The sequence below is a fragment of the Balaenoptera acutorostrata genome, chromosome 1, assembly GCF_949987535.1.
Source record: "Balaenoptera acutorostrata chromosome 1, mBalAcu1.1, whole genome shotgun sequence".
Taxonomy (NCBI): domain Eukaryota; kingdom Metazoa; phylum Chordata; class Mammalia; order Artiodactyla; family Balaenopteridae; genus Balaenoptera; species Balaenoptera acutorostrata.
In genome coordinates, this window is record NC_080064.1 from 44529091 (window position 1) to 44549260 (window position 20170).

A 20170-nucleotide genomic window follows, 5' to 3' on the forward strand; every position below is an offset into this window, starting at 1 on the left:
CACGAAATGGTAGTGCCAAGACATAGGCGGAAGCAAGATGGGGAAGTGCCTTACTTGACAAATTAAGGAGTTTAAACTTTATCTTATAGGTGATGTAGAGCCACTGACTCAAATTCCAAACAAGAGTATAATATGGTTTAAAAGATAATCTTGGTAGCAAAAGGGGGTTAAATTAGAGGTTTAAGACTAGAGACAGCTTTTAAGCACATGAAAAGATACTCAATATCAGTAGTCATCAGAGAAATGCAAATTAAACCACAATGGATACAATTTCACACACTGGGATGCCTGTAATGAAAAAAGATGAACAACAACAAGTGTTGGCAAGGATGTGGAGAATTTGCAACCCTTACACATTGCTGGTAGGAATGTAAAATGGTGCAGCTGCTTTGGAAGACAGTTTGGCAGATCATCAAAAGTTAAATACAGAGTTACCATATGACTCAGCAATTCTACTCCTAGTTATATACTCAAGAGAAATGAAGACATACATTTACATAAAAACTTTTACATACAGTTTCTTTTTTCTTTTAAATTTATTTATTTATTTATTTATTTTATTTTTGGCTGCGTTGGGTCTTCGTTGCTGTGTGTGGGCTTTCTCTGGTTGCAGCAAGCGGGGGCTACTCTTCATTGCAGTGCGTGGGCTTCTCATTGCAGTGGCTTCTCTTGTTGCGGAGCACGGGCTCTAGGCGCACAGGCTTCAGTAGTTGTGACATGTGGGCTCAGTAGTTGTGGCACACGAGCTCTAGAGCGCAGGCTCAGTAGTTGTGGAGCATGGGCTTAGTTGCTCTGCGACATGTGGGATGTGGGATCTTCCCCGGGCCAGGGCTCGAACCCATGTCCCCTGCATTGGCAGGCGGATTCTTAACCACTGCGCCACCAGAGAAGCCCCTACATACAGTTTTATAGCAGCATTATTCATAATAGCCAAAAAGTGGAAACAATCCAAATGTCCATCAGCTGATGAATAGATAAACAAAATATGCTACACCCATATGGAATACGTAATAGAATACTATTCAGCCATAAAAGGGAATGAAGTTCTGATACATGCTACAACATAGATAAGCCTTGAAAACATAATGTTAAGAGGAAGGAGCCAGACAAAAGAGCCACATATCATATGATTCCATTTATATGAAATGTCCAGAAACCCAAGTCCATAGAGATATAGATTAGTGGTTGCCAGGGGTTGGGGGTAGGAAGGAATGCGGAATGACTGCTATTGAGTGCAGGTCTCTGGAATTAGTGGTGATGGTTGTACAAGTTTTTGAATATACTAAAAGCCACTGAGTTGTATAAAAAAAAGGGTAAGTTTTGGGCTTCCCTGGTGGCGCAGTGGTTGAGAGTCTGCCTGCCGATGCGGGGGACACGGGTTCGAGCCCTGGTCTGGGAAGATCCCACATGCCACGGAGCAGCTAGGCCCGTGAGCCACAGCTACTGAGCCTGCGCGTCTGGAGCCTGTGCTCCGCAACAGGAGAGGCCGCAATAGTGAGGGGCCCGCGCACCGCGATGAAGAGTGGCCCTCGCTCGCCACAACTAGAGAAAGCCCTCGCACAGAAACGAAGACCCAACACAGCCAAAAATAAATAAGTAAATAAATAAATAATAAAAATAAAGGAATTCCTTTAAAAAAAAAAAAAGGGTAAGTTTTATGGCATGTGAATTATAGAAAAAAAAAAAAAAAGACTGGTGGCAGAGTGACCGCTGAGGCTACTGAAATGGCCTAAGCAGCAGACTTCAAACAGGGGAATCTACACCCCTGGAGGTTCATGAAGACTTTCCAGGGGCCACACAAGCATAAATAATTCCTACATCCCCAACTTTTATGTGTACATTCTTTTCTAAAACTAATCTGCCTGATAATGTGCCTTTTATTTCTCCTCTTTCACAACAGCTATTCTCTCATCTTCAAAGGAAAGAAATGCCACTGAACTATCTTGACTATTACTATGAGAGTATTGCCCTGGGAGTAAAAATGTCTGGAGCATCATTGAAAGGATGATTTGAATATACAGGGCTTCTGATGGAGAGTCCCAGGACAGCAAAGCAAGAGTGTTCAGTAAGCAATAATTAAACTGATAATAAAAATGTAGATGTCAAATTAAAAATGTGTGAGGAGGACCATAGTTTCTCAAAATTCTTCTGGAGAGTACCAAAGGATAAAATCTAGAATTAGCTTTACCTTAGGATCCCCTGGGGTGCTTAACATTCAAAACTCCAGTTTTGTGGTATATCCAGGCAATGGAACATTACTTAGCATTAAAAGAAATGAGCCATTAAGTCATGAAAAGACATGGAGGAAATGTAAATACTTATCATTTTCATCAAGTAAAAGAAGCCAACCTTAAAAGGCTATATATACTGTATGATTCCAACTATACAACATTCTGGAGACAGTTTATCCAACAAAACTGTGGAGAGAGTAAAAAGATAAGTTGTTGTCAGGGGTTGAGGAGAGGGAGGGATAAATAGAGCACAGAGGATTTTTAGGACAGTGAAACTACTCTGTATAATACTATAAGGGTCCATACATCAAATTATACATTTGTCCAAATCCATAGAATGTACAGCACCAAGAGTGAAATTCTAATATAAACGATGGACTTTTAGTGATTATGATGTGTCAGTGTAGGTTTGATCATTGGTGAGGCCATGCATATGCAGAGGCAGTGGGTATTTGTGAAATCTCTGTACTTTTCTCTCAATTTTGCTGTCAATCTAAAACTTCCCTAAACAAAAAAAGTCTTAAAATTAAAAAAAAGTCTCCTGTTCTGGAGGCCCATCCCAATCCAGTTAAATCAGATTATTTAGGTGGTGAGCACAGGCCTTATAGTTTTGAAACCCTCCTAGGTGATTCTGAAGTGAAGTCAGGGTTGAGAACCACATAGCACTTGTGATAGGGATATCAAGGAGGTGGGAACAGGTCTGAGAAATCACCCATGGAATTCTTGGTCTGGGAAGGGCCTTACAAAGCCTCAATATTCATTGAAGAATAAATTGATAATTTACGTATGACCCCGTAGGAGCTAAATTGGTGGAATTTGGGTGATTGCTTGGTTGCAAGGGGTGAAGGAGAGGAAGGTGTCCAGGATGACTCCCAGATCACTCTTAAAAACTCATTTGTGAGCATCTGCTCCTGATATAGGGAGCACAAGAAGGGGAATAAGATTTTGGGAAAGACAGGGAATTAACCTTTGAGCCTGAGGCTATGAGATATCAGTGGGATGTCCAAGAGGAGTGTGCGTTTGGCATTAGATGTGGAAGCCTGGAGCTTGGAAAAAAGATTTGGGAGAAAAATTTTGGACTCATCAGAATACAGGGCTGGCCTCCTTGTCTGCATAAAGCCATTGGAGAGTTTGTCACCATTCAAGAAAAGCACAGAGATGTACAAAGATAAAGAGATTGTGATGCATGTATAGGATGTTTTCAGACTTCACACATGAAGGAATTTTGAGTTTGACAAGGTTCAGGGTGCAGCCATAGGAGTGGGTGACTGAAGTGGAAGGGGGTGTCATTAGGACTGAGGTGGTCAAGGAGTAGAGAGGCCAGAGAGCTGGATGGGTCATGAAGGTGAATGTTGAAGTCACCCATGTTGTAGGATTGCAATAGCCTAGTGGATTTCAAACTTTAGTGTGGATCAGAATCAGTTGGAAGCCTTGATAAAACATAGACTTCTGGGTCCCACACCCTGAGTTTCTGATTTAGTTGGTCTTGGTGGCCCAAGAATTTGCATTTATAACAAGTTCCCAGGTGAGGTCGATACTGGTGTCTGGGGACCACACTTTGACAATTACTGCAATAGAGTGAAGACTGGGTCAAGTGTCAAGGTCTTCTATGAATGTGTTTGGTTGGTGAGAGCAATGAAGAGGGAGTGATACCAACCCTAAACAGTTGATTTAGAATGTGGTCCTGACACTTGGACACTTCACCTGATGGTCAGTCCTTTGCCCATCTTGGGCATATATTTCTCCCTACCACCTATACCAGAAGTTTGGGCAGCCTTCATCTCCCCTTCTTGGCTTAAAGTTTTAACCTCTACCTCCTAGGGCTTTGATTTCTTGTTTGAATCAAACAAGTGCATTGAATACATTTCACCTTGATGTTTGAATCAGAAATAGCTAGAGGTACCTTGACTCTAACACCAGCAACTTCAAGGGAAAAAAAGAAGACTGAACTGCCAAGCTGCTTTCTAACCCCAGAGGTTTCACTATGTGTTGGGGAGTGAAGAAAAGAAAAGGAAAAGAAAACACTACAGAGGCCATTTATAGATTACATTAATAATAGCTGGCATATTTCTCAAACTAATGCTCTTTCTTACAATAAACATGTTTTGTGCCTTTATGCAACTCTCTGAAACATATTTTACAAGCTTTAGAAGTTAATCTTATCTATTCACATTAAAGGTCAGGAAACTACAGGAAGGACTCATAACTTCTAATAGAAGAGAATGGTAGGGAATTCCTTGGTGGTCCAGTGGTTAGGACTCTGCGTTCTCACTGCTGAGGGCAGTTCAATTCCTGGTCGGGGAACTAAGATCCCACAAGCCATGTGGCAAGGCCAAAAAAAAAAAAAAAGAATGAAAGAGAAAGAAATGTAATCTTACTGGTTAGTCACATAAGAAAACTTATTTTACATCATTGTACTTATAGGTCCAAGGAGTTTGTTTCCTTTCTGAACAAAAACCTCTGTTCATTGTTCCTTTTTAATTAAGACAAGGCAAGAAATACTTAATTGATATTTCATCCACATTTCTCTTCTCTGGAGACATAATTTCTGATTCCACAGTCAGAAATGCTCACCATGAGGGCTTGGAGCATCATGTGAAGAGGATTTCTCATGTACATTCTAATTTTTCAGAGTTCCTGTGGCCCATTAAATACTACCTACTCTTTGTCCACCCTGGAGGCATAGGTATCTAGGGAAATCAAGACTCTGGCTGGGTAAGTTCGGAGCCAGAATGTTAGAACTGGTAGAGGGACCTGGGAGGTCACCCTTCCTGACCATGTACCCCCTCAGGACATTTTACAGATGATCACATTGCGCCCCAGAGAGAGGAAAGATTTGCCCAAGGCCTCAGCATTTCAGGGTTCCAAATGAAATGATAAACTGGGATTTGATAAAGGTATCAAATCCCACCTCCCTGGTGTCAGAGCCAAGGACTGGAAATCAACCCTTCCGACTTCTGGCATAGTGTTCCTCAGTCTTATCCTGAGCGTACACTTGTGTCTCAGCAGCACAGAGAGAGCTATAAAATCATTCTGTTTTTCTCCTCAAATAACCCTCATTTGCCTTCTGGCATCTGACAGAAGATACTAGGAAGGAAGGATAGAGTAGGAGAGTGACTTTCCCAGTGTCTTCCTGGACCAGTATCATCAGCATCTCCTGGGAACATGCTAGTGATGCAAAATCTAGAGCCCCAACCCAGACCTAATGGATCAGAAACTCTGGGGGAGACACATAGCAAACTACTTTAACAAGTGCTCCAGCTGATTCTAATAGACACTAAAGTTTACAATGGATTCTAATAGAAAATTAATTCCACATTAGAAAGACCTCCTGTTCACCAGGTCCTTCCTGTCCTAGAGAGAAATTCCAATTCTTTTTTTTAAATTTTTATGTATTTATTTATTTATTTTTGGCTGTGTTGGGTCTTCATTTCTGTGTGAGGGCTTTCTCTAGTTGCGGCAAGCAGGGGCCACTCTTCATTGCGGTGCGCGGGCCTCTCACTATCGTGGCCTCTCTTGTTGCAGGCTCAGTAGTTGTGGCTCACGGGCCCAGTTGCTCCGCGGCATGTGGGATCTTCCCAGACCAGGGCTCGAACCCGTGTCCCCTGCATTAGCAGGCAGATTCTCAACCACTGCACCACCAGAGAAGCCCAAAAGTTCCAATTCTTTCCAAGGCTCTGAGGTAGTGGAATGAGCTCTGGGGTCAGAATTAGTTCTTACATGGCTGACTTGTGAGGTTTCCTATCTCTGAGCCTGTGTTTTCTCACCTATCAAATGAGATAGTCACCGCTTTTACCAGCCCCAGGGGATTGTTGTGAGGCTTGAATGTGAGGCTGGCTGATAAACTGCTTTCTAAAACACTGCTGTGACTTTTTAAGAGATTGCTAGAGTTAATATTTGGATTGCTACTTTCAGTTTGAAAAAAATCCCTTTGATACAGCCTAGCTCTACACAGAGAATAGCCAGCCCACCAACTAGGGTGGATTTCTCTTAATAGATAATGCTTATTGGAAACTTCTGCCCTGAGTCTTGGGTTCTGATGAGTGGTTGGAATGGAGCTCAGCACCTCATGCTCAGGAGTAACCAGCTGAAATTTCATCATACCCAATAAGTTTGTTTTCTCCCATATTGTTAAGGAGGAACTTGTTTATTTCTAACTGGGAGTCTTTTTCATTATCCAACGGAGTAGTACAAAAGGCAGTAGACCTTTAGAATGGTCCCCTCCCTTAAAGATTCAGGGCACTGACTATTAAAAATAACAGGAAATACTGCCTTGGAAATAAGTGAGTTGTAATGAAATTCCTATTCTTTGCTTTTGTCGTTTCCCATTTAACTTTCTTGAACCACTGACTTTCAGAATTAGGAGGAAACTGAACAATCATCAAATCCACTGTAAAACTCATTATAGAACTCCCGTCTATTATATCCCCAATATTTTGTCTCTTAGCCCCTTTTTGTACACCTCTGGTGACTGAGAGTTTACTGCCTCACAAGTACACAGCCCATTCCATGTGAGACAGTTCTTGCTCTTAGAATGTTCTTCCCTTTTTTGAGCTAAAAATCTACCTTCCAATAGTTTCCCATCCTCTCTTTGCCTCTAGCTTTGCCTTCTAGAGCAAAATTGATATTCTCCTCATAATAATAATTACAGTTATCATTTAAGAATAAAGGAATCTTCCAAATTCTGTAAACAATTGACTTTCTAGAGAAATAAATTATCACAAACCCTGAATACCTTAGATTCAGCCTTGATTATAGTCAGAGACCAAAGGCCACAAGCTTCAATAGCAGGAATTTTTAAAGGATACAAGTGTTTTTGAGAGGGTGAAGCACTCACTGAATTAACTATTAACTTCTGTTTACATAGATAAGAGGAAAGAATAGTGTTTAATTATGTGCTATTTATCACTGAATTTAAGTTAAAGCTATACTTAGTCTGAATCTTTTCCCATGAAATTGAATTTCTATGTTTATAAAAGGAACAGACCTTCCCAATAATATCAAAAGGTTTATTTTGATAGTTCCAAAGACTCTTGATTTGTAATCTTGAGATTACAAGTTGTTATAGGAAACTACGTCTGTTGTAGAAGATGATGTTTGTTCACTTAGTTATAAACTCTGTTTGCCAAAGGAGGTTGATTATATTCACCAAACATGATGAGTAACTACTGATCTAGTTCTGATTAACTTGACAATAATAAAAGATTGTACAGAATCTCTTAAAATTAACATTGATAAAGTCATTCCTCATTGTAAAAAAATTGTTTTAATTGTAAAATAAATAAGCAGCTCTAAGTCTTTTAAATTTTATTTATTTACTTTTAGAATAGGTAACACATTCTCATGATTAAGAAAATCATAAGATACAAAAGGCTAGTCTATGAAGAGTCTCTCTTCTACCTGTGTCCTGCCGTCCACTTGTCCTCCCTAGCAGCAATCAGACAATCAAGGATGTCAGTTTCTGTTAAATTCTTCCAGGGATATTTTCTGCATATACAAGCAATCATGAATACATATTACTACCACCACTTCTTACAGGAAAAATAGTATGCAATATACATTGTTTAGGACCTTGCTTTTTCACTTAACAATAGATCTTGAAGATCATTCTATATCAAAAAACTTTCTTGTTCTTTTTTATGGCTGCAGAGTAAGCTTTGTAGGAATACACTAATACTGTATTTAACCAGTTTATTAATAAACTCTATTAATGTTTATGAATAAACATTTAAGTTGTTTCCACTCTTTTGCTATTACAAACAAAACTTGTACATATGCTTCAGCATATGTGTAGATTAAATTTTTAGAAGTAGAGGGAATTCCCTGGCAGTCCAGTGGTTAGGACTCCGCACTTCCACTGCAGGGGGCACGGGTTGGATCCCTGGTAGGGGAAGTAAGATCCTATATGCCTCACTGCGAAGAATAAATAAATAAATAATTTAAAAATTAATAATAAAAAAATAAAACGTCCTTGTGACTTAAACATTCTAAAAAAAATTTTTTTTTTAGAAGTAGAATTGCTGGGTCAAAGGGAATGTACATTTAAAAATTTGATAAATACCACCTCCGAACTGTCCTCCATAAAAGTTGTTCAAATTTACACTCCCACCAACAAAATGTGAGACTACCTGTTAAAACCACCACCACACAGTGTCTTATCAGTCTTACAAATCCTTGTCAATCTGACAGGTAAAAAATAGTATTTCAAAGAAATTCTAATTTGCATTTCTCTTATCTTGGGTAAGAGTGAGCATTTAAGAGCCATTGCTATTTCTTTTTCTGTGAACTATTAGTTCATGTCTTTTGCACTTTTTCCCCGTGGATTTTTGTTCTTAGAGATTTCAACTCTGTTTATAAATATGACAATTACCCATTTTCCTATGATACAAAATGCAAATATATATATATAAATGTATAGTCATTTTCATCTGACTCTTCTTATGGTGGCTTTTGCTTGACAGATATTTTTTATTTCCACATAGTTGAATTTATCAGTCTTTTATAGCATCTAAGTTTTGTTTTGTACTTTAAAAGACCTTCCTCACTTTGAGATTATAGAAACTCCCATGGTTCCTTCAAGAAGTTTTTTTTTTTTTTAACATTTAAATCTTTGATGTATTTGAAATTTCTCTTGGTGAACAGTGTGATGTGTAGATCCTCGTTAAATTTTTCTAGAATAACTGGCTATCCAGTTATTCTAACACCAAATGTAATGCCACATTTTTTACTGATTTGATACCTTTATTATACAAAATTCTCATGTATATTTGGATGTATTTTTGGCCTTTCTATTCTATTTCATTGATTACAGGTCAACTGTGTCTCCATTCTTTCTTGATGGCAGAGTCCTGATTTTTTTATGGTGATTTTCCTCCACTACCACCAGGTCCTCAGCGGAGGTGATTCTCAGATCGGACACAGACAGTAAATCATTATTGGTCTAAGTTAATATTAGTGGTCTTATCCCCTTTGCTATTTGCTGGTTTATTCATGGCCAGTAGACTTGAGGGGAACTCTATTGAATGGCTACTAGGAATAATAAAAATCTATTAGACATACAAACGGGGACGTTTACAAGTTGGCAGTTGGATATATAAGTCTGAAATTCAGAAGAGAGGTCTGGAGTAGAGGTGTAATCTGGGGAATTGTCATTACATAGATCGTATTTAAAGTAATGTGATAGGATAAAATCATTAAGGAGTGAGTATAAATGGAAAAGGTAAGAGGTCAAAGTATTGAGCCCTGGGGCACTGCAGTATTTAGTGTTTTTTTCTTTTTTTGGCTGCACTGAGAGATCTTAGTTCCCCTGACCCGTGCCCCCTGCAGTGGAAGCACAGAGTCTTAACCACCAGACCACCAGGGAATTCCTGGCACTGCAGTATTTAGAGGTCAGAGAAATGTGGAGAGACCAAGAGCAGCCAGTAAGACAGAAGAAGAACCAGGGCAGTGGAGTGTCATAGTAGGCAAGGAGGAGGAATTGATAAGCTGTGTCTAGTGCTCTTGGTAGGTCAAGTAACACTGATTACTGATCGTTGTGAGTAAATGGACATCACTGCTGACCTTGACAAGAGCATTTCAGTGGAGTGGTGAGGGGAAAGCTCAACTGGACAGGGTTCCACAGGAAATGGGAAAAAGGAAGTGAAGACATCAACTACAGTACAGACCACCTTTGTGAGACATTTTGCTGTAAAAAAGAGCAGAGAAATGGGGGCTGAAGGGTCAAGCTCAGTCAAGAGAGGTTTTGTTTTGTTTTAAGATGGAAGAAATACATTCATTTTGGTATGCCAATGGGAAAGAAAAACAGAAAAATCATGACGTAGAAGAGAGGAGAATTGCTGGATAGGTGTCTTTGAGAAAGTGAAATGGTAGGAACCTAGCACTGTGCTACTCAAAGTGTGACCTGTATACTAGTGATGGTCCACAAAAGTTTGTCACCAGTTTGTGACAGAAATCAAGAGTAAATATTCAGAAACTTTTATAGCAATTTGACAGAAAAATTTTATGTCTATTGGATCTAATAAAAAACAAAAAATCTGACTGGAGTAGTCAAATTCGTAGAGACAGAAAGTATTATAGAATGGTTGTTGTCAGGATCTGGGGGGAGGAGGGAATGAGGAGTTATTGTTTAATAGATACAGAGTTTCAGTTTTGCAGAATGACAAGAGCTCTGGAGCTGGATGGTGGTTATGGTAGCACAACAATGTGAATGTAGTTAATGCCACTGAACTGTACACTTAAGAATGGTTAGGAGGGTAAAAAAACTATATCTATATCTATATCTATACTTGGGCTTGCATTTTGTATGTCTTTTTAAATTTAATTTTCTAGTAATTTTTATTGCATTTTACAAAAATATAGGTTTATGGCTAATTGCGGGGAGAAAACAAGTCCTTTTGCACAGATAGTTTGAGAAGAATTGAGGAGGATTTGACCTTAGCTAAAAGGCAAATAGTTCGTTTGTAGTAAGGAAAGGAAGGCAGAGTATAGGAGCAGAGTTACAAGCAGAGCAGAGTTATAGGTAGGTTGCAAGTTGTGGTGGTGGTAGTGGTGGTGGGAACTTATAGATGTTCTCTTTTGTTTGCTTCATTTCACAGTAAACTGGAAGCGAAATCATCAGGTAAGTGAGAAGTATTGGGGGCTTCCCTGGTGGTGCAGTGGTTAAGAATCTGCCTGCCAATGCTGAGTACACGGGTTCCAGCGCTGGTATGGGAAGATCCCACGTGCCACGGAGCAACTAAGCCCGTGCACCGCAACTACTGAGCCTGTGCTCTAGAGCCCGCAAGCCACAACTACTGAGCCCACGTGTCACGACTACTGAAGCCTGCGTGCCTAGAGCCCGTGTTCTGCAACAAGAGAAGCCACCGCAGTGAGAAGCCCGCGCACTGCAACGAAGACCCAACGCAACCAAAAATAAATAAAGTAGATAAATTTATTTTTTTAAAAAAGAAGTATTGGAAGTTTGAAGAGAGAGATATGAAATAGTTATCTAGTGGGGTAGGGGAGTGATGAAACTGGAGAAATGTAGTAGGATAGTCAAGCATTAAGGGCTTATTTGATGATAATGATATCAAATGTAGGTGGAGGCCAGTGAGTATGATTTTGCATTTTTCTCCACTCTACCCCCTTTTGCTACAGGATTACAGTTTCCTCAGGTGAGTACAGGGAAAGGAAAGAAGGACTGGAGAAATGAAGGTGAATACCTAGGACTGATTTTCATAATGGACATAGAAGCTAAGCTGTTCATGAAAGGAAATGAGGACATAGGATAGTGTGAAGAATAGTGAAAAGGTAGTAGGATTCTGAGTCTTGGTGGAGTTGAAGAATTTTTGGAGTTGGGTATTAGAGGAAGTGAGCTAGAAAGGAAGGAGGTTGAGGTGGGAGAGTTGGGTGATTAAAACTGAGATTATAGAGGAGTTACAGTTACTGGAAATGTGAAGACCTAAAGTATGAGCAAGGAAATGAGAGGCTGAGGCAAGGGTGATCCCTAGAGGAGAGGAACCTGAGAAGTTAGGGCATTGGAGGAATCATCTAAAACAACTGAAATCACCAAGAATTATGACAATAAGAATGAATGACAATGAACCAGAGCACGGGGGTCTATAGGTGACCGAAAGGAGTGACAGCTCTAATCTCCTGTTACGTCGTATATATATATATTTTTTTTTACGTCGTATATTTAAAGCTCTTGTTTATAAGCTCTAGTTATTTGAGTAAGTGTGTCTCCTTTAAGGGCTTGGGAGGGGGAGAAGCCAGAAATCGGGGGCGGGGCAGCTGGTGGGGGTTATTGTTGGGACTCCTCCGCCGAGTCTGCGCAGTGAGAGAGAGAGGCGGGGCCAAGCTCCGGCTGGCGGGCGAGGGCGGGGCCTCGGGGGCGGAGTCTGCGCTCCGGTTCGGGCTGCGGCTGCGGCTGCTGTCCTTCCAGCCTGTGAAGCAGGGAGGCCGAGGCCTGGGCCAAGCCCGGAGCCGCCGTTCGTCGGAGCCTCCTGGAGCCCCCGCGCAGGTTCAGCCTGGGGGCGGGCTCAGGCCCGGCCCGCCGCGGAACCCAGGACAGAGGCTGCATGCCCGAGGACCAGGCCGGCGCAGCCATGGTGAGGGAGCGAGGCCTGCCTGAGCCGCAGCCGCCAGCCACCCTGGCCCCCGCGGCCCTGCCCTCTCCAGCTCTGATGCCCCGTCTGCTCCTGCCTTTACCTCCCCACCTTGTTACCTCCCCCTCGGTGACCAACTCCTTCTTCCCCTTGGTCCCCGGCCACCTACTGGGGTGACAACCCTCCTCCCCCTTAATCTCTCTCCACTCGGTGACATCCTTTTTTTAAATCACCCCCAGTGACAGCTTCTTTCGCGTTCCCCTTTGCCTATTCCTCCTCGTCCTTTAACCCGACCTTCCTTTTCTCCTCTACCATTTTGCCTTGTTCTCTCGGGAAGTCTGCGCCGTCCTTCTTTTTCCTCCCTCTTTTTCGCTCCTGCTCTTTGCTCTCGCTTCTTACCCCCTTTCACCATTTTATTTCCACTGCCCTCTCCTCTCTGTATCCTTTCTCCTTTTCGTCCTCCACCATCCACATTTCCTCTCCCCCTTATCGGATGTCCTCTCTTCCCCGCTCTCACAGCTGTCCCCATTTCCTTCTACGGGATTCAAGGGTCTAAGCAGGAACAATTTGAGGACGATTGCTTCCCTGGAGCTGTAGGGCGGGCAGATAGGGGGTCGCAGGCTTTCTTCTTCCTTTTCTTTTTTGTAGAGGGAAGAGGGAGATTGGAGGTGTTGGAGAGAGCCTGCAAGCCTTATTACCTAATGTCAGTGCAAAACCTGAGTGATACTGTGTTTTGGAGTGATGGAGTGAGGCTTGGGGTGAGGGCCGGCATGCATACTATGGCCTTATGAGATATCTAGCCTTTTGACAGAAATAACTTAAAATGTTTTTAAATGAATGTTTTTTTTTTTTGAGTATCTTTTAATGTGGAGGTACAGTTTGGGAAATTTAAAAATATTTATTTACAAGCTTTACTATTACTCAGAACAAATGGTTTTTGTTTGGAGGCAGAGACCAGAGCATCTGGAGACCGAAAATCAGCTTGGCAGTCAGATTGTGACAGTCTCTTTAATACCTTGTATTATCTTCATTTGTTTTGCCCTCTCTGCTTTTAGTTGGGAGAGCCTTACATTTGCAAATTTTCTCTCTTCTTCCTGTTTCTCTTGCCTGTTTGAAGCTTCAGTGGGTTTTTCATTGAGTTGGGTTACACATGGTTTGAAGTTCATTTAATGAACCCATTGCTCCATTATATGCAGCAATATAAATTTTGATCTCTGGGAGGAATAAGACATTCTAGTCAAAACGAAGTCCTGATAATTATGTTCTCCTAGGAGGTTAGTTAATTTCTGTTTTTTCCTCATCTGCTTTTTTGGAAAGTGGTTTATTATAAAGTTATTTAATCGGTGAACTTTCCCTAACTCACTGACTATGCATTTTTAGGTTGTCATTCTCGTGTCTGCCTCCACAACAACCCTTCACATTCACAACTCATCACACTGTCATTGTATGTTAACCTGTTTCTTCCCCTGAAATGTGAGTTCTTCTAGGCAGTGACTATGCCTTACTTAACTCCTGCTGTTACCAGTGCCCAGGCCAAGTAGGTGCTTGAATGATTTCACTTTATGGTCTCATTTTCCTATCTGACAAATATAATCTTGAACTGAAATCTGAGGCAACTAGTGGAATACACAGAAGGAGTGAGTTTGAGAATCTTATTTTTGATGCAAAAAGGAAATTTAGTAAGATGTGATGATCTTCTTTTCAGAATAAAGAGCTGTCCCATCAGATACACCGAATGGCTAGATTTTTGGAAGTGTTAGCCTTCCCACTGAGAATGAATGTATGAGTACAGAGGGAGTTATGAACTCCTTTTTGGGTATTTAGGATCCAAAAGTGCCGTTTGAGCTGGGCCTGAAAGGTGAATAGGATTTATATAGATCATTTTGGGTAGGGGAAGAATGCTTTGTTGTGCATGTGAGTAGAAAGTAATTAGGATGTATTGTAGGTGGCAGGATTACCTTTATGTGACATGAAGAATGCAGGAATGAGGATGTGTAGTAGGAAATGAGACTAGAAAGACATTAGACATGGTTATGGTTTAGACTTTGTCTCCAACTAACTGGATTTTTCCTTACTTGTTAAAACACATACACACAGTGTAAAAGTATATGTATGGGAGAGGTGAAGAGAAGGCAAAATATTAGCTTATTATGAGCTAGGAATTATTCGTAGAGGCTACTTTAAAAAATTTCCCTGTGTAACAGGTGTAGTAGGCACTCAATAAATACAACCAAACATTATTATAAAGCTTCGTACTTTATATTTTTCAAAATTTTCATTGTTATGTTGTGTTTTGAATAGTTAGGGATGGCTTCCCAAAGGATCCTACTTTCAGGAAGAAACGTAAAGGATTAAATTACAGGAGTTGTGTTGTGGAAAACTAGATAGAACAAATAGCACATGTGAATGACCTGTGATAGTACTCTCTCTTGCCTGTTAACCCTGCATATCCAGGAGTTCTCAGCTCAAGGAAGTCAGGGAAACCCCAACTGCCCTGCCTACTCATCAGAAAAAACTCCCAAACAACCCTGTCACACCTCCATTATGTAACTCTCTTTCATAGAGTACACATCAATTGTAATTTTGTATTTCTTGCTATGACTTTTCGGTTAATGTCTGCCTCTACCCCCAGACCATAAAAATCATTGATACAGAAGTGGCTTTTGACTAGCTTCTGAGGGCCAGGTAATGTTCTAGGCATTGTGGTTACAGTGGTTTAAAAAAAAAGACATGGTCCCTTGGGGTAAGGAAGATAGACAGTAAACAAATGTATAATGAGAATAGTTATAAATGCTAAGAAGAAACGAATCAGGGTAAGGTATAAAGTGACATCTATTTGTGTATGGCAACTATTTTAAATAGTATGGTTAGGCAGCAACACTAATAGCTAATATTTATTGAACATGACTGTGTATAGGCCCTGTTTTAAGTGCTTTACATATTTTATCTCATTTAATCCTCATAGCAACCCAGTGAGGTAAGTATTAGCTCTTTGAAGGTAGAGACCGTGTTTGTTTGGCTCATATTGTACCTTTAACACCTACATAGTGCCTGGTGCATAATAAGTGCTTAATAAATATTTGTTGAATGGATGGATGACTTTGGGGAGGATCAGAAAAAGTCAGGGAGGCTTTGTTGAGAAGGGACATTTGAATTGGAGTTTTAACTTCTGGATTTTATTGGGTAAGAGCTTGGAAAGGAAAGCCATTCTTGGCAAAGGGACTAGCTTGTGCATAGAAGCTGAAACTGAAGGATGTATGCAGGGAAGTGTATGATTCTAGCATTAAGGGTGTGATAGGATGCAAGACTAGGTGAGCCTAGGGTCAAATTATGGAGGACCTTGAATCATAGGCTCAGGAGTTTGGGCCTCATTGTAAAAACCTTGGGTACCTTGAAAGATGTGAAGGAATTATCATAAGAGATTTTGAGGATGATCACTCCAAATCAATATGAAACATGATTTGGAGTGGCAAGAGCTGTTGCACTAGTCTGGGTGAAAAGGAAGTGTGTGAACTTTCACCCTAACCTTGTGGTGGTGGTGGTGATGATTTAAATTGGAGGAAGGAGAGTATAGGGAAATGAAATAGGAAGATCTGGCACGCCACTTTTTGGCTAAGTGAATTTTCCACAGAGGCATTGCTAAGGAGTTATAGAATCACTAACAGCTTTGCAATTTTGCTCTCTGGGCCTCGGTTTTCATATATGATGCCTTTAGGGATTTATGAGAATATGAAAACAAGGTAAATTTACCATACCAAAGTCCTTAATTTACAAACAGTTAAGTCTCCCAAAGGTCATGTGTTAGGTCATATAGAGGGAGAATTAGCACTTCCCAACCTTATTTAATTTTTTAAAATAGTTTTTGTGTGATATGAGAAAGGAGTAATTTTAATATTTATGTATTTAATGTATATATTTTATTTTTGAATTATATATATAGGTTATTTAATAATATACTGAACAAAATACCTTAAAACAAATTTCAGCCATTACTGTTCAACAAATGACACATTAACATAAGATAAAGCATATTTTTAAATGAATATCTATTACAGTGTAGATTGAAATTAATTATGCTTATGGCATCAAAATAGATAAGAACTGACTTTTTAACCTTAAATTAGGAATTCTTGCTTTTTTTGTACTTTAAAAATCAGTGGGTTTTTTTAAAATTAATTTTTATTGGACTATAGTTGATTTACAATGTTGTGTTAGTTTCTGGTGTACAACAAAGTGAATCAGTTATACATACATGTATCCACTCTTTTTAAAATTATTTTCCCATATAGGTCATTACAGAGTATTGAGTAGAGTTCCCTGTGCTATACAGTAGGTCCTTATTAGTTATCTATTTTATATATAGTAGTGTGTATATGTCAACCCCAATCTCCCAACCCCCTACCCTGCTTCCCCCTTAGTAACCATAAGTTTGTTTTCTACAGCTGTGACTCTATTTCTCTTTTGTAAATAAGTTCATTTGTACCGTTTTTTAAGATTCTACTTATAAGCGATATTATACGATATTTGTCTTTCTCTGTCTGACTTACTTCACTCAGTATGACAATCTCTAGGTCCATCCATGTTGCTGCAGATGACATTATTTCATTCTTTTTTATGGCTAAGTAATATTCCATTTTATCTATGTACCACATCTTCTTTATCCATTCCTTCGTCAATGGACATTTAGGTTGCTTCCATGTTCTGGCTATTGTAAATAGTGCTGCAACGAACATTGGGGTGCATGTATCTTTTTGAATTATGGTTTTCTCTGGATATATGCCCAGGAGTGGGATTGCTGGATCATATGGCAACTCTATTTTTAGTTTTTTAAGGAACCTCCATACTGTTCTCCATAGTGGCTGTACCAATTTACATTCCCACCAACAGTGTAGGAGGGTTCCCTTTTCTCCACACCCTCTCCAGCATTTATTGTTTGTAGATTTTTTGATGATGGTCGTTCTGACTGGTGTGAGGTGATACCTCATTGTAGTTTTGATTTGCATTTCTTTAATAATTAGACATGTTGAGAATCTTTTCATGTGCTTTTTGGTTGTCTGTATGTTTTGTTTGGAGAAATGTCTGTTTAGATCTTCTGCCCATTTTTTGATTGGGTTGTTTGTTTTTTTGATATTGAGCTGCATGAGCTGTTTGTATATTTTGGAGATTAATCCCTTGTCAGTTGCTTCACTTGCAAATATTTTCTCCCATTCTGTGGGTTGTCTTTTTGTTTTGTTTATGGTTTCCTTTGCTGTGCAAAAGCTTTTAAGTTTAATTAGGTCCCATTTGTTTACTTTTGTTTTTATTTTCATTACTCTAGGAGGTGGATCAATAAAAATCAGTAGGTTTTTATAATTTTTCTGTTTTGTTTCTAAATGACAAAATAGAAAGAATGGTTCTAGGCTGTTGCTTGCAAGCTTGTCTCCACAAATAAAACATTGGTGGTATGGATAGTTTATTTCTAATATTGAAAATCCAGGTTGGATATAACTATCATCACATTTCTTTTTTAATACTTAAAAAAAATACTGAGATATCTTGATGTACCATTTAAGAATCCTGAGAAGATAAATGCACTCATTTACTCTTATTTCATCATCAGTGCAGCTTGTGTTTCCTGTCTTTAACCAACAGTTCATTCTAAGAATAAAAATAATTTAAAATTACTGTGTTCTGTGTTCAGATGAAGTTATAACAACTGCGTGACTATAATATGATGAGTCAGTTTTCTCATTTCCACTAATTCACACATGTTCAGTGGATAAATTTTTGGATACTCTCAACTATTCTGTTTTTACAGGAGAAAAATTTAAATAATTATTTTATTAGATGGTCAAAAATATACAAATCGATGTTTACACGTGTATAACTGAATTACTTTGCTGTACAGCAGAGGTTGGTACAACATTGTAAATCAACTATACTTCAATTAAAAAATATTTTTAAATATACAAAATGAAATAGATATCAATGTTGAATTTAATGATTGAATCATCCATGAATTAGGAAATGCTGGCTAGAACACTACCTTTTGCATAGATTCTAAAGCTAACCATTAAAAACATATAACCAATAAGTAGCAGAAATAGTCATTATCTGCAATAGAATAAAAGACATTTTTAATGCTGATAATTAAAATGGGAAAATAATGTTAAAACTAAATTCTTTTTCTTTTTACAGAACTTTTTTTTGTTTCTGTTTTTTTATTTTTGGCTGTGTTAGGTCTTCGTTGCTGTGCATGGGCTTTCTCTAGTTGCGGCGAGCGGGGGCTACTCTTCGTTGTGGTGTGCGGCCTTCTCATTGTGGTGATTTCTCTTGTTGCAGAGCACAGGCTCTAGGCGCACGGGCTTCAGTAGTTGTGGCATGCGGGTTCCGGAGCGCAGGCTCAGTAGTTGTGGTGCACGGGCTTAGTTGCTCCACGGTGTGTGGGATCTTCCCGGTCCAGGGATCGAACTCGTGTCCCCTGTGTTGGCAGGCAGATTCTTAACCACTGTGCCACCAGGGAAGCCCAAAACAAAATTCTTGAATGCTGGGACATTTATTTTAGAGAGCATGATCTCAAACATTTAGTGAGCACACAATGTATCAGATGATGTACTAATTAATCTTTACAGTTCCATGAGGTTGATGATGCTTTCTCATTGAACAGTTAAGAAAACTGAGGCTTTGAGAAATCAGGTAACTTTCCTATAGTCATATACCTAATAAGTGACAGAACAGGATTCAAGCACAGGTTTGTCCAACCCCTAAGTCTGTGCTATTTCAAACACCTTCCCTGTGCTCTATGAGACTGTAGGAATCTAAACTGAATTCAGGCATTTAAAATATTTGTACTATTGTTTCCATTATAAAAGTAATTCATATTTATTGAATATGTCAAAGGGTGTATATAATTTTATGGTTCTTGATCCATATTGCCAAATCATCTTTCTACAAAGCATTCGGAGAGTATCAGATGTTGGTGGCATTCTGTGTTTAGCATTTAGATACCTTTTTAACATTGAAAAGCTTGAGACACATGACGGGAATATGCTTTTAGAATACATCAATTGGGGGAAAAAACCAAAAGGCTGGTAGAAATTAAGTATTATTTTAAAGTGATACTGCACTCTTAATTCTAACAGCATCTACTGTGCACTGAAAGCGTACATTTCAAGATATTTTTGTGGACAGAGCATACATGGTATGCATGTAAATTTGTGGACTCTTCACTATGCTGAAGGAACCTACAGTTTAGGCCCCGCTAGTTTATAGTGGTCTTATAGCGCTGCTGCAGCCACATGGATTGTACTGCACAACTCAGGTGGCAGCTGTACATATGGCCAGCAATGGGTCTACAAAGATCTGTATCCTGTGTACTTGGCAGCATCTAGCACATAGTGGGGGCTCAGCAAATAGTTTTACATAGTATACTAGGATTCTTAAGATCTAATTCTTTAATGAGCTAATCATTTTATGAGAAAAAGTCGTTGCATTTCCTGCTCAGTAATACTGAGCACACATGCTGTTTATCGTGCCTCTAGTTTTGCTTACACTGTTCCTTTATCCTAGAATGCTGTGCCCTTCTTGATTATTTAACCTTCAGGTGTCCCCTTAAACTCTACCTCCTTGTGAAGCCTTCATTTACCCTCAGGCAACCTTGGGTTCCTCCTTTCTTGTTTGCCTCCCCTGTACATTGTATGTGCTTTGGTTACAGCAGTTACCCGGTGGTGGTGGTATTTTTGTTAAGGAGGCTGGCTCTCTCTCCAGATTATGAGGTCTCTGAGGGTAAGAACAGAGTTGTATTTTTTCAGCTTCATGTCTTAAGCCTATGGCATAATGCATGAGACACAGTTAGTAAATAAATATTTGTTCAAT

The 20170-nt window shown here is 39.5% G+C and overlaps 1 protein-coding gene across 1 annotated transcript in view; it reads left to right on the forward strand.

Moving 5' to 3' along the window:
• Positions 1–12115: 12115 nt before the first annotated feature.
• The window catches only part of ZYG11B (zyg-11 family member B, cell cycle regulator), an 82452-nt gene continuing 74397 nt past the window's right edge, over positions 12116–20170 (forward strand). Inside the window, exon 1 of the mRNA XM_057554874.1 lies at positions 12116–12319. Within this exon, the coding sequence (XP_057410857.1) occupies positions 12290–12319 (30 nt within the window). The 5' untranslated portion in view covers positions 12116–12289. The remainder of the gene's footprint in view (positions 12320–20170) is intronic.